General features: G+C 45.1%; 2 protein-coding genes across 4 annotated transcripts in view; one reads left to right on the top strand and one right to left on the bottom strand.

Annotated features, from left to right (window-relative positions):
- Positions 1-1,059: 1,059 nt before the first annotated feature.
- On the bottom strand, positions 1,060-10,630 carry LOC132836270 (zinc finger protein ZFP2-like). 2 transcript variants are annotated; one of them, XM_060855639.1, is made up of 3 exons: positions 10,218-10,630; positions 3,408-3,661; positions 1,060-2,482 (listed from the first exon to the last, which is right to left on the bottom strand). In XM_060855639.1, exon 3 carries the CDS (start codon positions 2,129-2,131, stop codon positions 1,139-1,141), a length of 993 nt encoding a protein of 330 aa, XP_060711622.1. In that variant the 5' UTR covers positions 2,132-2,482; positions 3,408-3,661; positions 10,218-10,630; the 3' UTR covers positions 1,060-1,138. The 2 variants fall into 2 exon arrangements, with proteins under 2 accessions (XP_060711622.1, XP_060711621.1); XM_060855638.1 differs by having other exon boundaries at positions 1,060-3,661.
- LOC132836282 (zinc finger protein 229-like) overlaps positions 3,322-22,400 on the top strand; it is a 44,706-nt gene continuing 25,627 nt past the window's right edge. Inside the window, exon 1 of one of the 2 annotated variants that reach the window (XM_060855671.1) lies at positions 3,322-3,387. The gene's annotated coding sequence lies outside the window, so the exon portion shown is untranslated. Of the gene's footprint in view, positions 3,388-10,724; positions 10,876-22,400 lie in introns of those variants that run through there. The other variant, XM_060855670.1, reaches the window with a different exon arrangement.

Below are 22,400 nucleotides of genomic sequence, written 5' to 3'. Positions count from 1 at the left end.
CAGGTGAGACTAGTTTAGTTTGGGAACATCATTAGCACGGACTGATTGGACTGATGGTCTGTTTCCGTGCCGAATGACTCGAAAACATGTTAAGCGGATAAAGAGACGTATATCCTGTTCTCAAGTACTTTGTATTGAAAGGTAAAAACTTGATAAATCCAAATTTTTTAAAATGCAAAATGTTCAGTTCAAAGCAGCACCATCTTTTCAGCAGAAAAAGGGTTATGTTTTCCTCGTTGTTTACAAAAAGGTGAAGAAAATTTAGCAAAGGTCAGTCGTGATAATTGACCTCATGTCAGTTTAGTTTTCAAATCAAATCTTTGTTTTCTTAATCCTTTTGGTATTTCTTTCAAATTTACCCAAGTTTCCTTATTCTTTCTTTCCAAATTACTGTAATGTTTCTGAAGAACAACAGAACTAAAAAAAAGTTCACTTTCACAGGTAAACAAAAGTTTCCACGTTCCTGGAATTATGCTAATCCACAGCTGAAGTTCATCTTTAGGGTCTGGTGCTTTTTGCCTCTGTAAAAGTAAATTTTAATTCATATGTAAAGATTTACTTGCACTCAGTAAGCATAACATTTCACTTTTTTTCCAGCATTTAACCAATTGGACATTTCTCTTGTAGTTGGATTACGGTAAGGATCATGTCCACTGTTGGTCTGCCAGCACGGAAACTGCACTGCACTTCTGAGCAAACACACACGCGCACAGTCTACAAGCAGATTAACTATTTTAACCATAACTCAAGCAAAGGCCTTGCCATTGACTTTAATATGGTGTGAAATGCCTCTATAGCCTTTGCAATCTCCTCTGTCGCAAGTTTTATTTTTGTATGACATGCGGAATTTTGCATGCCCTGTGGAATGGATGTTACCTGCCAAAAGAAAAGGAGGTCAAGAGGATGTAGCCATAGATGGGGCTTTCTCAGCTGAAATTCCCACCTTCCTGCTTGTTAATCAATGGGATTTTTAAGGGACGAGGTTTCCTTGTCCACATTAATGGAGAGGAGTAATCCATACAGACACTGGGAGATATATTTAAAACTTTAATCCCAAAATTAAAAGTTATATTTGAACACACATGAACTTTGAACTCAATACTCACACAGAGTTTATCATGAACAGAATGATTTCTAATCAATCCTGAACGTGCTCAACAGAAGCAGTAACTGCACCATCCAAAGGCAGCAGACACTTATGAACTTTCTGATGTGTCTGCAGGTTGGACTGCTGAGTGAATCCCTTCCCACACCCTGTGCAGGTGAATGGCCTTTCTCCAGTGTGAGTGCGTTGGTGTATTAGTAGAGTGAAAGATTTTGTGAACCTCTTCCCACACACTGAGCAGCTGAATGGTCTGTCACCTGTGTGAACTCGTTGGTGCGCACTGAGGTCAGAAGACTGCCTAAACCTCTTTCCACAGGAGCTGCAACTGAACGGCCTCTCCTCAGTGTGAATTCGCTGGTGTCTCTGGAAACTGGATGACCCAGTGAATCCCTTCCCACACACAGAGCATGTAAATGGTCTCTCCCCAGTGTGAATTCGCTGGTGTTCAGTGAGACTGGAGGAACGTGTAAATGTCTTTCGACAGTAAGTGCAGCTGAAAGGCTTCTTCTCAGTGTGCGCTTGCTGGTGTGATCTAAGACTGGATGACCAAGTGAATCTCTTCCCGCACACTGAGCAGGTGAATGGCCTCTCACCAGTGTGGATTCGCTGGTGTTCAGTCAGGCCAGATGGCAGTCTGAACTTTTTCCCACAATAGGTACAGCTGAATGGCCTCTCTTCAGAGTGAACTTGCTGGTGTGCAGTGAGGTGGGATGACTGCCTGAATCCCTTTCCACAGCAAGTGCAGATGAATGGCCTCTCCTCAGTGTGAGTTCGCTGGTGTGACAGGAGACACGCTGACTTTGTAAAACCTTTACCACACACAGAACAAGTGAAAGGTCTCTCCCCAGTGTGACTTCGTCGATGAATTTCTAATAGAGATGGATAATAGAATCCTTTACCACAGTCTCCACATTTCCATGGTCTTTCCATGGACCCAGGCCCAGCATGACTACGTCGGTGGATTTCTAGCAGGGATGGGTAATTGAATCTTTTACCACAGTCCTCACATTTCCATGGTTTCTCCATGGTGCTAATATCCTTGTGTTTCTCCAGGTTGAATGATGAGTGCAAGCCTCTCCCACATACAGAATGTGTGTGAGGTTTCTCCCTGCTTGAATAGTGCAATATTTTTTTCAGACTACCTAACTGGTTAAAGTTCTTTCCTTAGTTAATTTACTGGGGTACTCTCACTTAGACATGTCAGTACTTTTCCAGTCACACTAATGTTTAAAATCTCTTTGAGACAGATCAGATGAACATCTCTTCGCCCACGTTTAAAGGCCAGTAGTATTCAGATCCTTATGGATCAAAGGACTCTGTCAGATCTTGATGTAAAGTTTGTTTTGAGGTTTTTGAGCAAATTTCCCCTTTATTATCCTGTAAAAGGAGTTTGCAAAAGTAATTCACTGTCAGTATAAGATGGAAATTCAAAATAGATTATTCCAGTTCCTGTGATTCCATTTTTCCTTTCTTGTATCCCCAAAAGTCCTACACACTGCCTCTCATTCCTAGGTTGAAATCCAAACCCTCACCCTCACAATTTTTTCTCTCCACGGTAATCCAGGATGGAGGATAGGAAAAAATTGTGGCTGTAAGAGCTGCTCCTTTTTTGAGGCATTTTAGGTGTTGGAGGTGATTTCCTCAAATTCCCGGAGCAGCAATTACAATTTTATGTGGTGTTGTATTCTTTGGATGTTTGGGGGGGGGAGAAAAGATCAAAACAACGGCACTTTAAAAAGGTGAAAGAATAATAAAGGCAGCGACCACACGATCGGAGAAAGAAACCTGTGTTGTTGTTTGACACAGCAGTGAATCTGCACAGTTACTGCCTTCGCTGTTTGAGTTGAAACATCTTTGGACATCGGCGTGTGTCTAGGCTACCAGAGGAAGTCGTGGATCCTGGTACAATTACAACATTTAAAAGGCATCTGGATGGGCATATGAATTGTAAGAGTTTGGAGGGATATGGGCCAAGTGCTGCAACATGGGACTAGATTAGATTAGGATGTCTGGTCGGCATGGATGAGTTGGAGCTAAGTATCTGTTTCCGTGCTGAATGAGTCGAAGTTTTTTCTCCTCTTGTCTCAGCTTCCCAGCTCCTTTCGCCAGACACTATCAGACCAAGTGTCAATCATCTAGTCACGTGTCCAAATTAAACCCCGCCCATTCGGCCATGTTGCTCGAACGCTGCGCACGCACTCACTCACAGCCCCATGAAAACAAAATGTCTGCTGCTCCGAAGCACCGAAAAAGCCTCCGAGCTGCAATAGCAGGACCTACAGGTATTTATTTGGTGCCATACCCAATAATAAACGTTCACGAACGTTCCCCGCACGCTAACTGGTTCCACTCCGCTTCTTTGTTGCCGTCGCCTCTTACCGGCTGCCGAGCACCAAACGAGAATCTCCCCTGCGCCGTCACTCGGAAGACTGTGGCTCTGCGCTTGCGCACACGGTCCTGCTGACTCGATGAGGGACATTCTCTGCCGCGGGAGTTGCTGGGTAAAAGACCCACCATTCACAGTGGCAGGGCCAAAAATCTGCAGGTGCTGAAGACCTGAAACATACCCACAAACAAAAATTGCTGGGATACTCAGTCAATCTTGGTAGAATCTTTGAAGAGCAAACGGAGTTAACGTTGTGAGTCTAGTTACCTTTCGAAGTTGATAGTAGCCTGGAAAAAGTGGTACTTATGAAAATGGCAGGGAAGGGGAAGGAGTGAGCAGATAGGTAGATGGGAAGCCCAGAGAGAGAAAAACAAGTAAGGCAAGCAAAGCGAGACAACCAAGAATGAAAAGCAGTTCTGATGAAGAGTCACTGCACTTGATGTGTCAAATTAAATTTGATCTTGAGTTCTGAAGGCTATATTATCCTCTTCCGACTCAAGTCTCACTAGAGTACCATAGCAGGCTTAAGACCGAAACATTGGTCAGGGAACACAGTTGGAGTGGACTGAAACTGGAAGCTTGGTGTTACCTTTACAGCCAGACCATAGGTGTTCTGCAAAGCAATCACCCAGTCTACATTTCATCTTTCTAAATGTGAAGAAGACCACATTGAGAGCAGTGAATACAGTATACTAGACTGAGTGAAGTGCAGGTAAATTGCTGCTTCACCTGGAAGGTGTGCCTGTGGCCTTAGATAGGGAGGGGATGAACAGAAAGGTGTTGCATCTTCGGTGGTGGTGTGGGAAGGTGCTGTAGGGGTATTGAGAGTGAGGGAGGAATGGACCAGGGTGTCCTTGCGGGATCACTCCCTGTGTAGTGCTGACAAGAGAGGGGAAAATGTGGATGTGGGTTTGCTCCTGAGCTGGAAGGTTCATTTTCAGATGTTTTGTCACCATAGTAGATGATATCATCAGTGAGCTTCCAGATGAAGCACTGGTGGCATAGCCCGCTTTCTATTTGTGTTTAGGTTTCCTTGGGTTGATGATGTAATTTCCTGTTCTTTTTCTCAGGAGGTGGTAACTTTGGTCTAAGTCAATGTATTTGTTGATAGAGTTCTGGTTGAAATGCCATGCTTCTAGGATTTCTTGTGCATGGCACTGTTTGGCTTGTCCTAGGATGTCCCAGTTAACAACACTAGGATAGCTTTACGTGCTGATGGGGGGAGAGAGAGAGAGACTGAGTGTGGATCTCTGGAAGTGGTGAAAAGAGCTATCTGAGGGGTATGGTATTTTTTGGTTTTTAAAAAAATGTTTCCTGCCTTTGACTGGAAAGAACATAAGAATGTAAGAAATAGGAGCAGGAGTAGGCTATCTGGCCCCTCTAATCTGCTCCACATTCAATAAGATCATGGCTGATCTAGTCGTGATGTGAAGATGCTGATGTTGGACTGGGGTGTACAAAGTCAGAAGTCACATGAAATCACATTATAGCCCAATAGGTTTATTTGAAATCACAAGCTTTCAGAGTGCTGCTCCTTCATCGGGTGAGTGTCCACTCACTTACCCGTCCAGTCACCATAACCTTTAATTCCTTTATTGTTCAAAAATATTTCTATCTTTGCCTTAAAAATATTCAACGTGGTAACCTCAGCTGTTTCTCTAGACTGGGAATTCCAAAAATTCACAATCCTTTGGTTGAAGAGATTACTCCTCAACTCAGTCCTAAATCTGCTATCCCTTATTTTGAGGCTACACCCCCAGTTCTAGTTTCACCCACCAGTGGAAACAACCTCCCAGCTTCTATCTTATCTATTCCCTTTATAACTTTATATGTTTCTATAAATCCCCCTCAGTCTACTGAATTCCAAAGAGTACAGTCCAGTCAACTCAATCTCTCTTCATAAGCCAAACCCTTCCAAGATCAATTTAATGAACCTCCTCTGCAACCCCTGCAATGCCAAGTATGGCTGAGACAGCGACTAAAGGCATATGTGCAATTGCTCCTCCTACCTTTGTGGATTTGAATCAAAGTAAAGTCTCTCATACTGTACTGAAATCCGCTGTATAAGCATGTCTAATGGGATTTCCAATGTTAAAATCAAAACTCACATATGTTTTCAAATATTACCAATAATTCCACCCAGTGACATGATGGTAAATTCCACTGCATCATTTCCATGTAAGTGGTGGAGCACTGGTAATTACACCGGACCAGTAATTTTGAGACACACGATTTTGTTCAAGTTCAATATCCACCATGGGAGAAGGTGAAATTTGAATTCAAGAAAAATTTGGAATAAAAACACACTGTCGATTGTTGTTTAAAAACCTATGTGGTTCGATCATGCCCTTTATCTGGCCTCCTGGTTTCCCTGTCTGAACAAATAAGGTGTGACGCATAGAAAACCATAACCAATTGTTAGCAAATCTATGATGTGTTCAATGAAATGTTACATTTCAGCAAAAAAATTTATTATTTTCTTTGCTATGGTAGTGTGAAAACTGGAGTTAGAGGCACAATCAATAAAATTTAGTACCAACCTGTACACAAACCTAAGTCGATGGACAGCATTTGACACAAAGGTGGAGAATGAGATATCATGAAAATTGAGAGTTCCTCTTACAGCAGCAATGAGGTAGAACCAACAGCAGTCATGTTAACTGGGAGATCAGTTAGCGCATCAATAAAACTTGACAGACACTGTAGCTTTTTTTTAAAAAGTAAGAAATAGGAGCAGGACTAGGCCATTTAGCTCATCAGATATTAAGTAAGATTACAGCTGATTTGATTGCAGCTCTAACTTCATGTTCATGTCTGCTCTCTTTTGTCAGTCAAGAACCTATCCAATTCAGCTTCAAATATATTTAATGACCCAGTCTCTTCATCCAAGACATCAATATATATTGTAAATAACAGAGATCCTTGCACAGTTTCCTTGGTATTCCATACAATCTGAAAATGATCCATTTTTCCTGATTCTGTTTCCTATTGGTTAACCGGTCCACCATCCATGCCAATATGTCATCTTGACACCATGGACTCTTAACTTGTGCGTAACCTTTTATGTGTTGCCTTATCAAATAGTCCACATGCTTCACATAGAGGTACAGTACTCCTTTATCTCCCCTGCATATTACATCCACAAACTATGTTGACCCTGCTTGGTTGTATTGTGTTTTCAACTGTTTTATTATTACCTCCTTAATAATGAAAAGTAGCATTTTCCCCAAGACACTTGGGACACTAACTGCCTTCCTATGTCTCTGCTTTCTTGAACGGAAGTGTTATATTTGTGGTTTCTGACTCACTGGGACCTTCCCAGAACCAAAGGAATTGAGAAAATAACAATTATCCATTCACCCTGAAACCATTTTCCTCTAGTGACCGTCCTTGTTTTATGTTCCTTTCTCTCTTTTGCCCCCTATTTTTCTCTTATTCTTGGAACATTACTCATGTCTTTTACATTGAAGGTAGATAGGAAAGGTGTGAGGGAGATGGAAGAGAAACTGACACTGGAGAAATTGGTGGGCGGCACGGTGGCACAGTGGTTAGCACTGCTGCCTCACAGCGCCTGAAGACCCGGGTTCAATTCCCGACTCAGGCGACTGACTGTGTGGAGTTTGCACGTTCTCCCCGTGTCTGCGTGGGTTTCCTCCGGGTGCTCCGGTTTCCTCCCACAGTCCAAAGATGTGCGGGTCAGGTGAATTGGCCATGCTAAATTGCCCGTAGTGTTAGGTAAGGGGTAATGTAGGGGTAGGGGTATGGGTGGGTTTCGCTTCGGCGGGTCGGTGTGGACTTGTTGGGCCGAAGGGCCTGTTTCCACACTGTAAGTCTAAAAAAAAAAGATGCCACTTCAGGGGGAGCTTTGGAGACACTTTTGCCTGATGGGCAAGTGGAAGGATGGAAAGCAGCAGAAGCAGCTGGTGGGTTGTCTCAATCTTAGTGTCAAAGAAGTCCATGAACTCTTCGCACTTGTTGTTGGAAGACACAGGAGGAGAGGTAGAGGACTTCAAACAAAACCAACAGCGATAGATATATCAAAAAAATATTTGATATGCTGTATTTAACAAAGTCGATTTGACTTTTAATTATAATATTAATCATGTAACTGGGCTGGAGTTTATTAATATCAGCGAAAATAAACCCTGGTGAACTTGGTTCAGTCCTGGATGTAATATGCACCAGAATCTAAATGCTGCGCAAGTTATGAACTCACTGGTGTCCGAAGGATGGATGAATGAGCAAATTTGTTTCTGCACACTGGACAGATTAGACTAGACTAATTACTAACAGTGTGGAAACATGCCCTTTGGCCCAACAAGTCCACACTGACCCGCCACCCACCCAGACCCATGCCCCTACATTTACCTCTTCACCTAACACTATGGGCAATTTAGCATGGCCAATCCACCTAACCTGCACTTTTTTGGATTGTGGGAGGAAACCGGAGCACCCAGAGGAAACCCACGCAGTCACGGGGAAAATGTGAAAACTCCACACAGAGAGTCGCCTGAGGCGGGAATTGAACCTGGGTCTCTGGCACTGTGAGGCAGCAGTGCTAACCACTGTGCCACCCACTAATGGTCTTTCTCCAGTAGTGCTGCAAATGTGTTGCTGGTCAAAGCACAGCAGGCCAGGCAGCATCTCAGGAATAGAGAATTCGACGTTTCGAGCATAAGCCCTTCATCAGGAATTTCTCCAGTAGTGAATGTGCTTGTGTTTTAGCAGGTTGGAAGACATGGTGAATCTCTTTCCATAGTCTGGGCAGGTGAACATAGATGATTGAATGTAACCTTGTCTACACAGAACAGATGTAGTTTCTCCCTATCCAGAACGGCACTGTTTACTTCCATGTTCAAAATTTGATGATGTTCAAGTTTTGATAAATTGGGCAATTTTATCATATTATGGTGTGACCTTTGATTTCAGTTTGTCCATGCAAAACCTGCCATTGTAATACCCTGTGAAATTGACCTAAAACAGAACGAAAACTGGATGACAGAAAAGCCTAAAAAAATGCAAAAGCAGGTTGTGAAATTGAGTTGACTAAGTAGGTCCATCTGTGGGGCTGGCACTAAAAAAAAAGTAATCGTGAAAGCTGCCCAGATTTTGGGGAAAAAAAACTTCTTAGTTCACTAATGTCCATCAAGGAAGTAAACTTGCTAACCTGGAGGTTCACAAACACTCTGACCTCTGTGGGAGGAGACTGAAAGGTAGACAACAATGTTCAGGAAGCATGAGGCAAAGAAGAGGTTTATTTTATATTCACGTGGACAAAACATCCCTCACCAACTCGAAGGACCAAGGTAGGAGGTGAATGTGAACACTTTTCATGCTTCACAAACACAATCCTAACTTGATATCCAGTACTGGATGACAAGAAATTTCACATACGAGTAGCTATAGACCATTTAGCCCCTTGAACCTGTTCCACCATTCAATGATGTCATGACTGATTGTCACCTAACTCCATATAACTGCCTTTGGCCCATGTCCCTACATACCTTCACTTAAAAAAAAACTATCTCAGATTTAAAATTAATAACTCATGCAGCAACTACTGCCATTTGTGGGACAGTTCCAAACATCTGCCACCCCTTGTGGGGAAGTGCTTCCTAACACCTCTCCAGAATGATCGGACCTTAATTCTCAGACTATGCCCTCTCGTTCCAGAATCCCCAACCCGTGGAACTACTTTATCTTTTATCTACCATGTCTTTTCTCCTGTTAAGAGAATCATAGAGATGTCCAGCACAGAAACAGACCCTTCTGTCCAACATGTTCATGCTGACCTGATATCTGAAGCTAATCTAGCCCCATTTGCCAGCAGTTGGCCCTTATCCCTCTAAACCCTCCTTATTCATATATGCACCCGGACACCTTTCAAGTGCTGTAATTGTATCAGCCTCCACCACTTCCTCTGGTAGCTCATTCCAGACGTGCACCACCCTCTGCATGAAAAAGTTACCCCAAGGTCCCTATTAAAATTTTCTCCTCTCACCCTAAACCTATGCTCTCTGGTTATTCACTCCCCCCACCCCAGGGAAATTACCTTGTCTATTTATCCTATCCTCTCCCCTCATGATTTTATAAATCTCTGTAAGGTCACCCCTCAGTCTCTGATGCTCCAGGGAAAACAGCCCCAGCCTATTCAACCTCTTCTTGAAGGCTTTCCTCCATCTGAGTATTGGGAACACAGATGTTATTATCTTCAGTCCCCACTACAAACCCTGTGACTTTGCCATTGATTTAATTTCTCTTCCTGGCACTGGTCAGTGTCTGCTTCAGCGCATTTTCTGAATCTCGGGTCATTTGTTTCAGAATCTCTTCTCTATTCCTTTGAGACTTGAAGATGTAACGAATCCAACACACTCCTGACAAGTCTCCCACATTTAAGCACTCAGAAACTGCAGTTTTTTCCAATCTGTTCAAGCAGTAAGTAAATAGTTTGATTCAATCTGAGCTGACTGTATTGCAGATCTTGTCACTGAACATTATTTTGGGGAGACTGAGGTTCTCAAAACATGAAAGCCTTTAAGTTGAGAGTCAAGGTTATTTACTTTTAGGACAATGAATTAAACTCATATTTACGTCTAAAATGCACTCAAAGGTTGAGAAGTTATCGTGACATTGCCACCTCTGTGTTAATGGTTCTTCTTACTATTTGCTAACTTGTGGGGGGCTAACTGTACTTTGGGTTAAATGTCAGTTCCAAACAGCACTAACCTGCAGTACGATTATGTAGGTCAATCTCTGTTTCTGCGTAGCGCTGGTATTGACTATAAATTCAGCAGTGTGGTAAGCCCCTCTGTAACAGGAGTTCACAAACTCCATCCTCTGTCTATGATACACAATGCCATCCTCTCGACTGGGGTCAGGGGTGACCGCGCAGGCGCCCTCTTCTCCATTGCCCCCAATAAAGATGGCGACTTTCACGGGGACTGGCCCAGAATCGTCGCGGCGCTTTTCATATCTATCGCCTCGTTCTGCGCCAGTGCGGGACCGATGGCACCTTACGCAAGGTTCCAGACCTCCAGCGTACACTCATAAAGCTCGCCCAGCTAACCCGTTACCTCGCTGAGGTCCGCCATCTCTGGCTGACAGCGGACGGGTTGTGGTCCTCGTCAGGGCGGCTGGAGGCCCGAATCCAGCGCATGTGCGAACAGGAATCCAAACCGCGCGTGGCCGAATCGGAACACGCCACTGCCCATGCGCGGTTCCAGCTGCGGAATGTGCAGAATCATAGTAGGAGGCCACTCAGCCCATTGTGACTGCACCGGCTCCTCAGACGAGCATCATTACCTCGTGCTAACTTCCCGCTTTCTCCCCGTGTGACTTCACCAAGCCTTTTGATAAGGTCACGCATGGGAGACTGATTGCAAAGGTAAGAGCCCCTGGGATCCAAGGAAATAGACATGAATTGGTTGAATGGCAGGGAACAGAGGGCGGTGTTTGAAGGGAGATTTTGTAACTGGAACTCCCGTGGAGTTTCCCAGCGGGGATCACTGCCCTTGCTGTTTGTAATGTACGTAAACGACTGGGACTTGGAGGGTTGATCAGTGAAGTGACATGAAGTACACAGGTGAGGAGATCAAAGAGGACATAGTGGGGAAGTGCTGATCAGAGGCAAATGGAAGGACAAACAAGCCAAGGGAATACATGATGAAGCTGTGACCAGAGGCATGTCCATCAGTACCTGAAGTAGTAGACCAGCTAAGTAGTTAAAAAGGAATATGGGATAGTTGCCTTTATCAGCTAAGCCATATCAGCTGAAGCATAGAGTTTGAGAAAAAAAGATGTGTAGGTCAGGTGAATTGGACATTCTAAACTGCCCAGAGTATTAGGTGCATTAGCCAGAGGGAAATGGGTGTTACTTCGGAGGGTTGGTGTGGACTTGTTGGGCCAAAGGGCCTGTTTCCGTACTGTAGGGAATCTAATCTAAAAGTGGGGTGATGATGGAACCGTGTAAAAGATTTGTCGGTCCACCAGCTAGATTATTGGATGCAGTTCTGGAATGTACATTATAGGAGAGTTGTTACTGCACTGGAGAGGTCAGTGAGGAGATTTATCAGGATGATGCCTGGGCTGGAGATGAAGAGTTATGAAGAGTGACTAGAGACACTGGGATTGTTTTCCTTGAAGCAAAGGGAACATGACTGAGATGTGTAAAATTATGAAGGGCATAGCCAGAATAGATTCTGGAATCTGCCTGTAAGGGTGGTTGAGAGACAAAACAAAAACCTGCAGATGCTGGAATCGAAAACACACAGGTAGGAGGCTGAAAAAACACAACAAGCCAGGCCGCATTAGGAGGTGGAGAAGTCAATGTTTCGGGTGTAACCTGAAGAAGGGTTATATGTAAAATGTGGACTTCTTCACCTCCTGATGCTGCCTGTTTCACTGTGTTCTTCCAGCCTCATGCCTGTGTAAAGATGGTTGAGACAGAAACTTCATAACCTTTGTACACTTGCAATGCCAAGGATTGCAAAACTGTGGGTGTGGGAAATGAGATTAGAATATGTGTTTGTTTTTAACTGGCCCAAACTCGAAGAGACTTTTTTTCTGTGCTGGAGGCCTCTGTATGGTCCTTGCACACTGTTCCCTCTCCACACGTGCGCTACCCCCCCCCCCCCCCGATAAAATCAAAATACCCAGAGATGCTATAACCTACTGTTCCCCCCCGCCCAATCTGTTATAAAGGAGTGGTTAAATGAAATGAAATCCTTTCCCTTACTCTGTAGTCAGCAAGTAATTTATTTATCTAACTCTCACAGTGAACACGTTTAACAGAACAACTAACGCACTAAACAATCCCCTTCTAACCACTAACTATTCCCTAATAAAACGAAATTCTAATGGAATGCTCCTCCAACAAAATATAGGTCCCACTTATTACAAAACAAAATAATTTATTCTGTCAAATTTACAGCTAGGATACATTTTCCAGAATGCTCCATGTCCTCTCCACTGATCTTTCTTCAGGAACACCACTTCCTTCAAACTCTTGTCAGGAATGCTTCTCTCCATCAAATTCTTGTGTCAGGAATGTTCTCTCTGAATTCTGCTGTCTGGAATATTAGCTAAGAGTTCCATGTTCTGGAGCAGTGGTGCTGGAAGAGCACAGCAGTTCAGGCAGCATCCAATGAGCAGTGAAATCGACTTTTCGGGCAAAAGCCCTTCATCAAGGGCTTTTGCCCGAAATGTCGATTTCGCTGCTCGTTGGATGCTGCTTGAACTGCTGTGCTCTTCCAGCACCACTGATCCAGAATCTGGTTTCCAGCATCTGCAGTCATTATTTTTACCTCTAAGAGTTCCATGTACCTTTTATTAATTAGATGGCACTTTCTCTGAGAGCTGAAAGTTGTTATCTTTTGGCAGATGGTGGTTGGCTCTCTAATACATAGATAACTGTGAGAGCCAATTTGTTTCTTGAGAGCTGAGGACTCTTACCTCTGGCAAATGGCAGTTAGCTCTCTCCAATTTTCAAAATGCCCTCATTTTTTTATATCCTGATAATCATAGCATCCCTACAGAGCGGAAACAGGCTGTTTGGCCCAACAAGTCCATACCGACCATCCGAAGAGTAACCCAAGCAGACCCATTTCCCACCATTTATCCTTGACTAATGCACCTAATCTACACATCCCTGAACATTATGGACAATTTAGCATGGCCAGTTCACCTAACCTGCACATCTTTGGGTTGTGGGAGGAAACTCAAGCAGATATGGGGAGAATGTGCAAACTCCACATGGACAGTCCCCAAGGTGGAATCGAACCTGGTTCCCTGGCGCTGTGAGGCAACAGTGCTAACTACTGAGCCACTGTGTTGCCCGATAACTTATTAATTTCCTTACAATCAGATTGATTCTAGGTTGTCAAAAGATCCAGATTTAAATTTAATAGGCTTTTGGTGGCTGAGTGTTTGATTTAAGTTGATTGGCTAAATTTAAAAGATTTGTTGTCATGGTAAATATTCCGCTTGGCTGTTCGGTACAAAACTTTTCAATTTGGGAGTTCTCTGTGCACCTGCACTTTAAGCTGCTGTACAGACATCTACTTTGACTCTAAGCACAGTGAAAAAAAATCATCTTTTGAAGGCACCATGCAATGCTTTCCATCATTTTACAATTTTACATGCACCAACTTAGCAACAATTAGTAAGTTTGCAAATGACAGCAAAATTGGATGTGTAGTGGACAGCGAAGAAGGTTACCTCAAAGTCCAAAGAGACTTTATTCAGAGGGGATAATAGACCGAGGAGTGGCAGATGGAGGTTAACTTGGATAAACACGAGGTGCTGCAATTTGGAAAAGCAACCAGCTGGTAAGGTCCTGGGGAGTATTGCTGAACAAAGATCTTCGAGTGTAGGTTCATAATTCTGTGAAGATGGAGTTACAGATAAGATAGACAGGATAGTGATGAAGGTGTTTGGTATGCTTGCCTTTATTGGTCAATGCATTAAGTATGAGAGCTGGGACGTCATGTTGCAGCTGTGCAGGACATTGGTTAGGCCACTTTTGCAATACTGCATTCAGTTCTGGTCTCCCTCTTATAGTAAGGATGTTGTGAAACTTGAAAGAGTTCAGAGAAGGCTTACAAGGATATTGCCAGGGTTGGAGAGTTTGAGCTATAGGGGGAGGCTGAATAGGTAAGGATATTTTCCCTGGACCATCAGAGGCTGAGGGGTGACCTTGTAGAGGTTTATAAAATCATGAGGGGAATGGAGAGGGTGAATAGTTAAGGTCTTTTCCCCAGGGCAAGGGAGTCCAAAAAGGTGAAAGAGGGAAGATTTTAAAAGTGACTGAATGGGCAACCCTTTAATGCAGAGGGTGGTGCGTGTGTGAAATGGGCGCCAGAGGAATTGATCGAGGTGGGTACAGTTAAAAGCATCTGGAAATATATGTTTAGGAAGGGTTTAGAGGGCTGTGGGCCAATTGCTGGTAGATGAGACTAGATTAATTTAGGATATCTGGTCAGCATAGACAAGTTGGACCAAAGGGTTTCCACGCTGTACATCTCTATTCGAGGTGAACTGACCAACTTAAATCTATTTTCATAACTGGAGTTGTTTTTATTCCTGGAGCCCTTACTTCTGGGCCCACAAATGCTTGGTAGGCATCCTGCCATTGAAATGTGTTATTGTTCAGAGCGCTTGTGTTGGAAGTTTTCCTCCTCTCTCTACAAGAATCTCAGGGAGTCCCTCTCCCACTGCAACTCCCAGGTCATTTCCTCTGCCCTGAAGCTCTTCAACCATGTCGTGAAACAAACTCGGTACCACAGCCACATTTGCTTCCTCAGTGCCTGCCTCTGTAACCAACTCATCCCACACGGACTCCGAAGCACCTTTAAACCAGCAGAGTTCGGACCCGAACAGGACAAACAGTACAGACTACAGATTCAAAAACACCAGCAACAGTTCTCGTTCAGGATCCTCCACTCCACGCTTGCAGCAATGCGCCGGTACCTAACCTCTCTACAGTCAGCCCTGCCTCAGCTGAGGGCCACGCTCTCTCAGAATTGCAAAGGACCCACTCTGTACTACATCCTCAGGAGAATTCATGCTCTCGACAAACAGTACTTCAATTCCATCTCAAAAATCAAAAACTGTAAGTACAACAAACTTTTATCCACCCACCTCTATAACCAGCGCTCCTCAAACATTCCAGAAGATTCCCCCGGCCTCAGAAACGCCATTAGCCATGCGGCTGATGCAGCTTCCACCCCCATGCTGATTGATCTCACTTCCGCCCCCATCATGGCCACTCCCAAAGCCACTTTCGGCCCTCACATCATCGCTGATGCCACACACTCAGTGACTTCCGCCACCCCTACTGTTGCATCTGCCACCACTTCCGCTCCCACCAGCGCCACTCACCTGCAGTCTGCTGACACGCCCCCCCACAGACCCCACTGTCACTATCCCCACCCCCCAGAACCCTGAGGGGCGCATTACCCCTGCTCATGACTCCACCCCAATTCCCCCCACCATCACACCCACTCCAGGTACTGGCTCCGACCCCACTCCCAGCTCCACACCTACACCAGATCCCAGCTCCCAGCCATGCCGAGTTTTCACCATCCCTCCAGACCTCCCCCTCACTGAGGACGAACGATCAGTCCTCAGCAAAGGACTCACCTTCATCCCCCTCCGTCCACGCGTCAATGAATTTAATACACGCCGTGACGTCGAACAATTCTTCCGCCACCTCCACCTCCGAGCTTACTTTCACAATCAGGATTCCCGACCACCTTCCGAGGACCCCTTCGCCCACCTCCAACACACTGCATCCACCTGGACACCCCGCGCTGGCCTATTACCTGCCCTTGACCTCTTCATTTGCAACTGCCGCCGGGACATTAACTGCCTCAACCTGTCTACCCCCCTCCCCCACTCTAACCTCTCACCCTCACAATGTGCAGCCCTCCAATCCCTCTGCTCCAATCCCAACCTCCCCATTAAGCCAGCGGATAAAGGGGGTGCAGTGGTAGTCTGGCGCACTGACCTCTACACCGCTGAAGCTAAACGCCAACTCGAGGACACCTCTTCCTACTGCCTCCTAGACCATGACCCCACCCCCCATCACCAAACCATCATCTCCCAGACCATACAGAACCTCATCACCTCAGGAGATCTCCCACCCACAGCTTCCAACCTCATAGTCCGGGAACCCCGCACTGCCCGGTTCTACCTCCTTCCCAAGATCCACAAGCCTGACCACCCTGGCCGACCCATTGTCTCAGCATGCTCCTGCCCCATTGAACTCATCTCTACCTACCTTGCCACTGTCCGAACTCCCAACATACGTTCGAGACACCACCCATGCCCTCTACCTCCTCCAAGACTTCCGTTTCCCCGGCCCACAACGCCTTACCTTCACCATGGGTATCCAATCCCTCTACACCTCCATTCGCCATGACCAGGGCCTCCAAGCTCTCCGTTTTTTCCTCTCCAGACGTCCCCAACAGTACCCTTCCAACGACACTTTCATTTGTTTGGCCGAACTGGTCCTCACCCTTAACAATTTCTCCTTTGAATCCTCCCGACCAAAGGGGTAGCCATGGGCACACGTATGGGCCCCAGCTATGCCTGTCTTTTTGTAGGCTACATAGAACAGTTGATCTTCCGTAATTACACTGGCACCACTCCCCACCTCTTCCTCCGCTACATTGATGAGTGCATTGGTGCCACCTCGTGCTCCCGCGAGGAGGTTGAGCAATTCATCAACTTCACCAATACATTCCACCCTGACCTTAAATTTACCTGGACCATCTCTGACACCTCCCTCCCCTTCCTGTACCTCTCCATCTCCATTAATGATGACCGACTTGACACTGACATTTTTGACAAACCCACCCACCCCCACAGCTACCTGGATTACACCTCTTCCCACCCTATCTCTTGCAAAAATGCCATCCCATATTCCCAATTCCTCCGCCTCCGCCATATCTGCTCCCAGGAGGACCAGTTACACCATAGAACACACCAGATGGCCTCCTTCTTTAGAGACCGCAATTTCCCTTCCCACGTGGTTAAAGATGCCCTCCAACGCATCTTGTCCACGTCCCGCACCTCCGCCCTCAGACCCCACCCCTCCAACTGTAACAAGGACAGAACGCCCCTGGTGCTCACCTTCCACCCTACCAACCTTCGCATAAACCAAATCATCTGCCAACATTTCCGCCACCTCCAAAAAGACCCCACCATCAGGGATATATTTCCCTCCCCACCCCTTTCCACCTTCCACAAAGACCATTCCCTCCATGACTACCTGGTCAGGTCCACGACCCCCTACAACCCACCCTCCCATCCTGGCACTTTCCCCTGCCACCGCAGGAACTGTAAAACCTGTGCCCATGCCTCCTCCCTCACCTCTATCCAAGGCCCTAAAGGAGCCTTCCACATCCATCAAAGTTTTACCTGCACATCCACTAATATCATTTATTGTATCCGTTGCTCCCGATACGGTCTCCTGTACATTGGGGAGACTGGGCGCCTCCTAGCAGAGCGCTTTAGGGAACATCTCCGAGATACCTGCACCAATCAACCACACCGCCCCGTGGTCCAACATTTCAACTCCCCCTCCCACTCTGCCGAGGACATGGAGGTCCTGGGCCTCATGTTCCGCCTCGGAACACTTCAACCCCAGGGCATCAATGTGGACTTCAACAGCTTCCTCATTTCCCCTTCCCCCACCTCATCCTAGTTTCAAACTTTCAGTTCAGCACTGTCCCCATGACTTGTCTGGACTTGTCCGACCTGCCTATCTTTTTTTCCACCTATCCACTCCACCCTCTCCTCCCTGACCTATCACCTTCATCTCCTCCCCCACTCACCCATTGTACTCTATGCTACTCTCTCCCCACTCCACCCTCCTCTAGCTTATCTCTCCATGCTTCCAGCTCACTGCCTTTATTCCTGATGAAGGGCTTTTGCCCAAAACGTCGATTTCGCTGCTCGTTGGATGCTGCCTGAACTGCTGTGCTCTCCCAGCACCACTGATCCAGAATCTGATTTCCAGCATCTGCAGTCATTGTTTTTACCTTTTGTGATCCAATGTCATTTGAAGCCATTGGCCCGAGGAGAGTTATTGAATCAATTGAACCAAAGTGCATGAGCCATCACCGCAGTTTTATATCGGATGTAATTAACAACAGAAAAGGCTCTACATGTAGATCGCTTGTGGTTCTCTGCTGTATGACTATGATTCTTTGGTCCAACCAGTCCATGCTGACCATAATCCTAAACTAAACTAGTCCCACCTGCCAGCACTTGGCCCATATCCCTCCAAACAATCCTTATTCATGTCCTTATCCAAGTGTCTTTTAAAGTCTTTTAAAGTACCTGCATCCACCATTTCTTCCGGACGTTTATTCCTCACGTGAACCACCCTCTGTGCAAAATAAAAATACCCCAAATGTATTTTTTTTTAATCGTTCTCCTTTCACTTTAAATATATGCCCCATCATCTTGAAATCCCTCAACTTGGAGAAAAGACACCAGCCATTCACCTTATTTATACCCCTTATGATTTTATAAACCTCAATAAGGTCATCCCTCAACACCATATGCAAATGAATGTTTCGGACAGTCTGTGCGTGAGAAAGAGGCTCCACTTTTGTTTGGTTGTGCTCCCTGTTATTTTTTTCTCAATAAGAGCAATCACTATTCAAGTATAGTTTGATTGGATAACTACAGTGTTGCTGTTCAATATTTCACACTTCGCCACATGTTATTTTGGGGAATAAATTAGAAAGAATACGATTGGGAGATCCTTCTGTCTGCCATTTTAAAATCAGATGCAATATTTATGTAATGTCAACGCAGCTCAACAATATCACAAGGTGGTCCTGTTACCCGGCCTCTCAACATTAGACAGTATATCTAATGGATCAAAAAGAAATCATCAGCCTGTTAAACAATTTCATAATGATTTTTCCACATTGAGGTTGATGAGGTGTGTGAGAGCCATCGGGTGGACAAGATGCATGTAACAATGACCGCTGTAGTCCACGAAATTTGCTGAGGTGCTTTGACAGCTAGAGTCAGTGGACGTGGTGAGGTAACATAGAGTGACATTTACCTTTTGTAGATCACAGAAGATCATTAACCTTTTTCCTGTGTTGCAGTCCATTATGTTTCAGCCAGGGCACTGCACTAACCCTGGCCATGAACCCAGTCCATGCTGGCTGGGTCTGGTAGTGTAGCCTCCTTGCCAGTCGGCCGGAAAAAGACACTGTGCTTCGTCCCACCACGTCATCCATCAGCACCTCCAGGTCACTTCAGAAAGACCAAGGAACCAACTTGCTTTTCTGGGCCATTTCATCAGGGATAATGCTGGAACACCAGAGTGTAAAGTGTGGATCTTGGCTTGCAGCAACTGAAGTGTTGTGGAGCTGGGGCCGAAATATGCTACCAGTGCCATGAGAGATTAAATGTCCTGGAAGCAGTGAGCTCTCCTGCCATATGATTCCAAGAGATGGGCTTTGAAGATGCCAGTTACATCACCAATAAGCTGAAGTGTGTCACAATGGGTGAACTTTATCAGATTTTGCTTTCCACCAGCATGGTGTAAATACAAGGGGAATCCAGAATCTAGGCCCACTTCAAAGAGGAATGGAACCACTTCATAGGAATCTCACTCCACCTCAAATTAATACCTGATTTGCCCCTGAGACCTAAAGTAGTCTCACAACGTTAGTAACAGTGGAAACCAAACACTGCTTTGCATCAATTCTTAACCTGTAATGGGAATATGCATGAACATCATAATCTGTACAGAATAACCTGACCGTTATAGGCAATTAATCAAGACAAGGTTTGAAGTGCATTACAGATTTTATTGTTCAGTCTGTTAGAATCATGTTTACAAAGCTGTCACGGCCAAAGGAAGCGATTTTCAGATCATCAATTTTAACTATGTTTTATTAAAGCTTATTTCAGTGCAGAGCTGCACCATGTGATTACTGCAAACTAAATCAACATTTTAAAAGGATCCCAGTGAAATCCAAAGAAGCTATGAGTTTGTTGACTTTTCTAACAGTGAATGTCTTCATTCAGAGAGTTGTAAATCTTTGGAATCCTCTAACTTAGGGCAAATGATGCTCAAGTTTGAATAATTCAGGGATGAAACCAATAGATTTTTAAACTCTTATGGGAAACAGATGGGAATTAGATGGATCAGTGAATTGAGGCCAAATATCAAATTGAGGGGCAGCACGGTGGCTCAGTGGTTAGCACTGCTGCCTCACAGCACCAGGTCCCAGGTTCAATTCCAGCCTTGGGTGACTGTCTGTGTGGAGTTTGCACATTCTCCCCGTGTCTGCGTGGGTTACCTCCGGGTGCTCTGATTTCCTCCCACACTCCAAAAATGTGCAGGTTAGATGAATTGGCCATGCTAAATTGCCCATAGTGTTAGCTGCATTAGTCAGAGGGTCGGTGTGGACTTGTTGGGCCGAAGGGCCTGTTTCCACGCTGTAAGGAATCTAATCTAATCTAATCTCACCAACCCTCCATTCCCGACAACATTCTGGAAAAATCTCTTCTGAGTCCTCTCCCACTCAATAATATCCTTCCTGTAATGATGCAACTGGGCACAGTACTCCCTGAAGAGCCCTCCCTAACGTCCTGTGCAACCTCAACGGAATATCCCAACTCGCATACTCAAAGACTGAGCAATGAATGCAAGTGTGGTAAATGTGAATTTAGTAGAATCTCAGCAGGCAGAATGCACATGTTATTCTTTTTTCCCTCATATACTGAGTTGTAATGCAGAGGGTCCAACTCAGGAAGGAGCAAAACTCGATCTCCTCCTCTTGGGAAATAGCACTTTGGGACCAATGACCATAGTTCCATTTATAGTTCTGATTTTAAAATAGTAATGGAGAGGGACAAAACTAGTTCAAGTTCTAAACTGGGAAAAGGTGAATTTTGATGGAATTAGACGGGAGCTTGCAGAGGTTGATTGGAGTAGATTGTTTGCTTGCAGTCAAAGGGAACTCTGGCAAGTGGGAGGTCTTTAAAAGTGAATAGCTAGAGTTCAAGGTTGATATTTTCCTGTGAGGGTGAAAGGCAAGGTTCGCAGGAATAGGGATCCCTGGATGACAAGAGGTATTGAGGCTTTGACCAGAAAAAAGGAGGAGGTATGGCTTAGATACAGGCAGCAGGGATCAAGAGAATCGTTGGAGTGAGAGGGGATGCAGACGTTTACTGAAGAAGGAAATCAGGAGGGTGAAAAGAGGGTACGAGATGGCCTTGGCTGAGAAGATGAGGGTGAATCCTAAGTACATTAAAAGAAAAAGAGAGAGAACAGGACCCCTCAAGGACCAAAGTAGACGTGTGTGTGTGTGTGTGTGGAACTGCAGGAGATGGGCGAGGTCCTCAATGACTTTTTTGCATCTGTGTTTGCTGTGGAGAGAGACATGAAGACTTTGGGAAGTTAATGATGATATCTTGGGGACAGTCCATATCACAGGAGAGGTAATGTTGGACATATTAGAATGTATGAAGGTGGATAAATCTGCTAGTCCTGGCCAGATATATCCAAGAACACTGCAAGAGGCTAGAGAGGAAATAGTGGGAGCCCTGGCTTATATATCTGCATCAGTTCTGGAAGACTGCAGCGTAGCAAAAGATGTGCCATTATTCAAGAAGGGCTGCAAAGAAAAATGTGGGAACTATAGACCAGTGAGCTTAACATCTGTAGTGTCTAAGTTACTTGAGAAAATTCTGAGAGAAAGGATATACATCTTTTGGAAAGAGAGGGTTTGATTAGGAGTAGTCAGCATGACTTTGTGTGAGAGATCATGCCTCACAAATTCATTAGAGTTCTTTGATGAAGTGACCAGGAAGGTTGGCGATAGCAGGGCAGAACACGTAGTTTGTAGAGCTTTCAGTAAAGCCTTTTGTAAGGTTGCACATGATAGGCTGCTCTGGAAGGTTAGATCACATGGAATCCAGGGGATACACAATTGGCTTGATGGTAGAAAGCAGAGGGTAATAGTGAAAAGATGCTTGTCAGACCGGAGGCCTGTGACTAGTGGAATGCGTTGGGTTGGTGCTGGGCCCATTGTTCATTATTGATATCAATGATTTGGATGAGAATGTACAAGGCATGATTAGTAAGTTTGGTGATGACACTAAAATAGGCGAGATCGTGGACAGTGAGGAAGGTTGTCAGAAATTGCAGCAGGACCTTGATCAGCTGGGGAAGTGGGCCAAGAAATGGCAAATGGAGTTTAATATAGATAAGTGTGAGATCTTGCTCTTTGGAAAGTCAAATAAAGGTAGGATTTTCATGGTGAATGGTAGGGCCTTAAAGAGTGTAGTGCAACAGAAGACCTTGTGCACCTGCACTCCAGGTCTCTGAAAGTGGAGTCACAGGTAGACAGGGCAGTGAAGAAGGCTTTT

This window comes from Hemiscyllium ocellatum, chromosome 46 (genome assembly GCF_020745735.1).
Source record: "Hemiscyllium ocellatum isolate sHemOce1 chromosome 46, sHemOce1.pat.X.cur, whole genome shotgun sequence".
Classification (NCBI taxonomy): domain Eukaryota; kingdom Metazoa; phylum Chordata; class Chondrichthyes; order Orectolobiformes; family Hemiscylliidae; genus Hemiscyllium; species Hemiscyllium ocellatum.
This window is presented reverse-complemented; position numbering and strand designations above follow the sequence as displayed.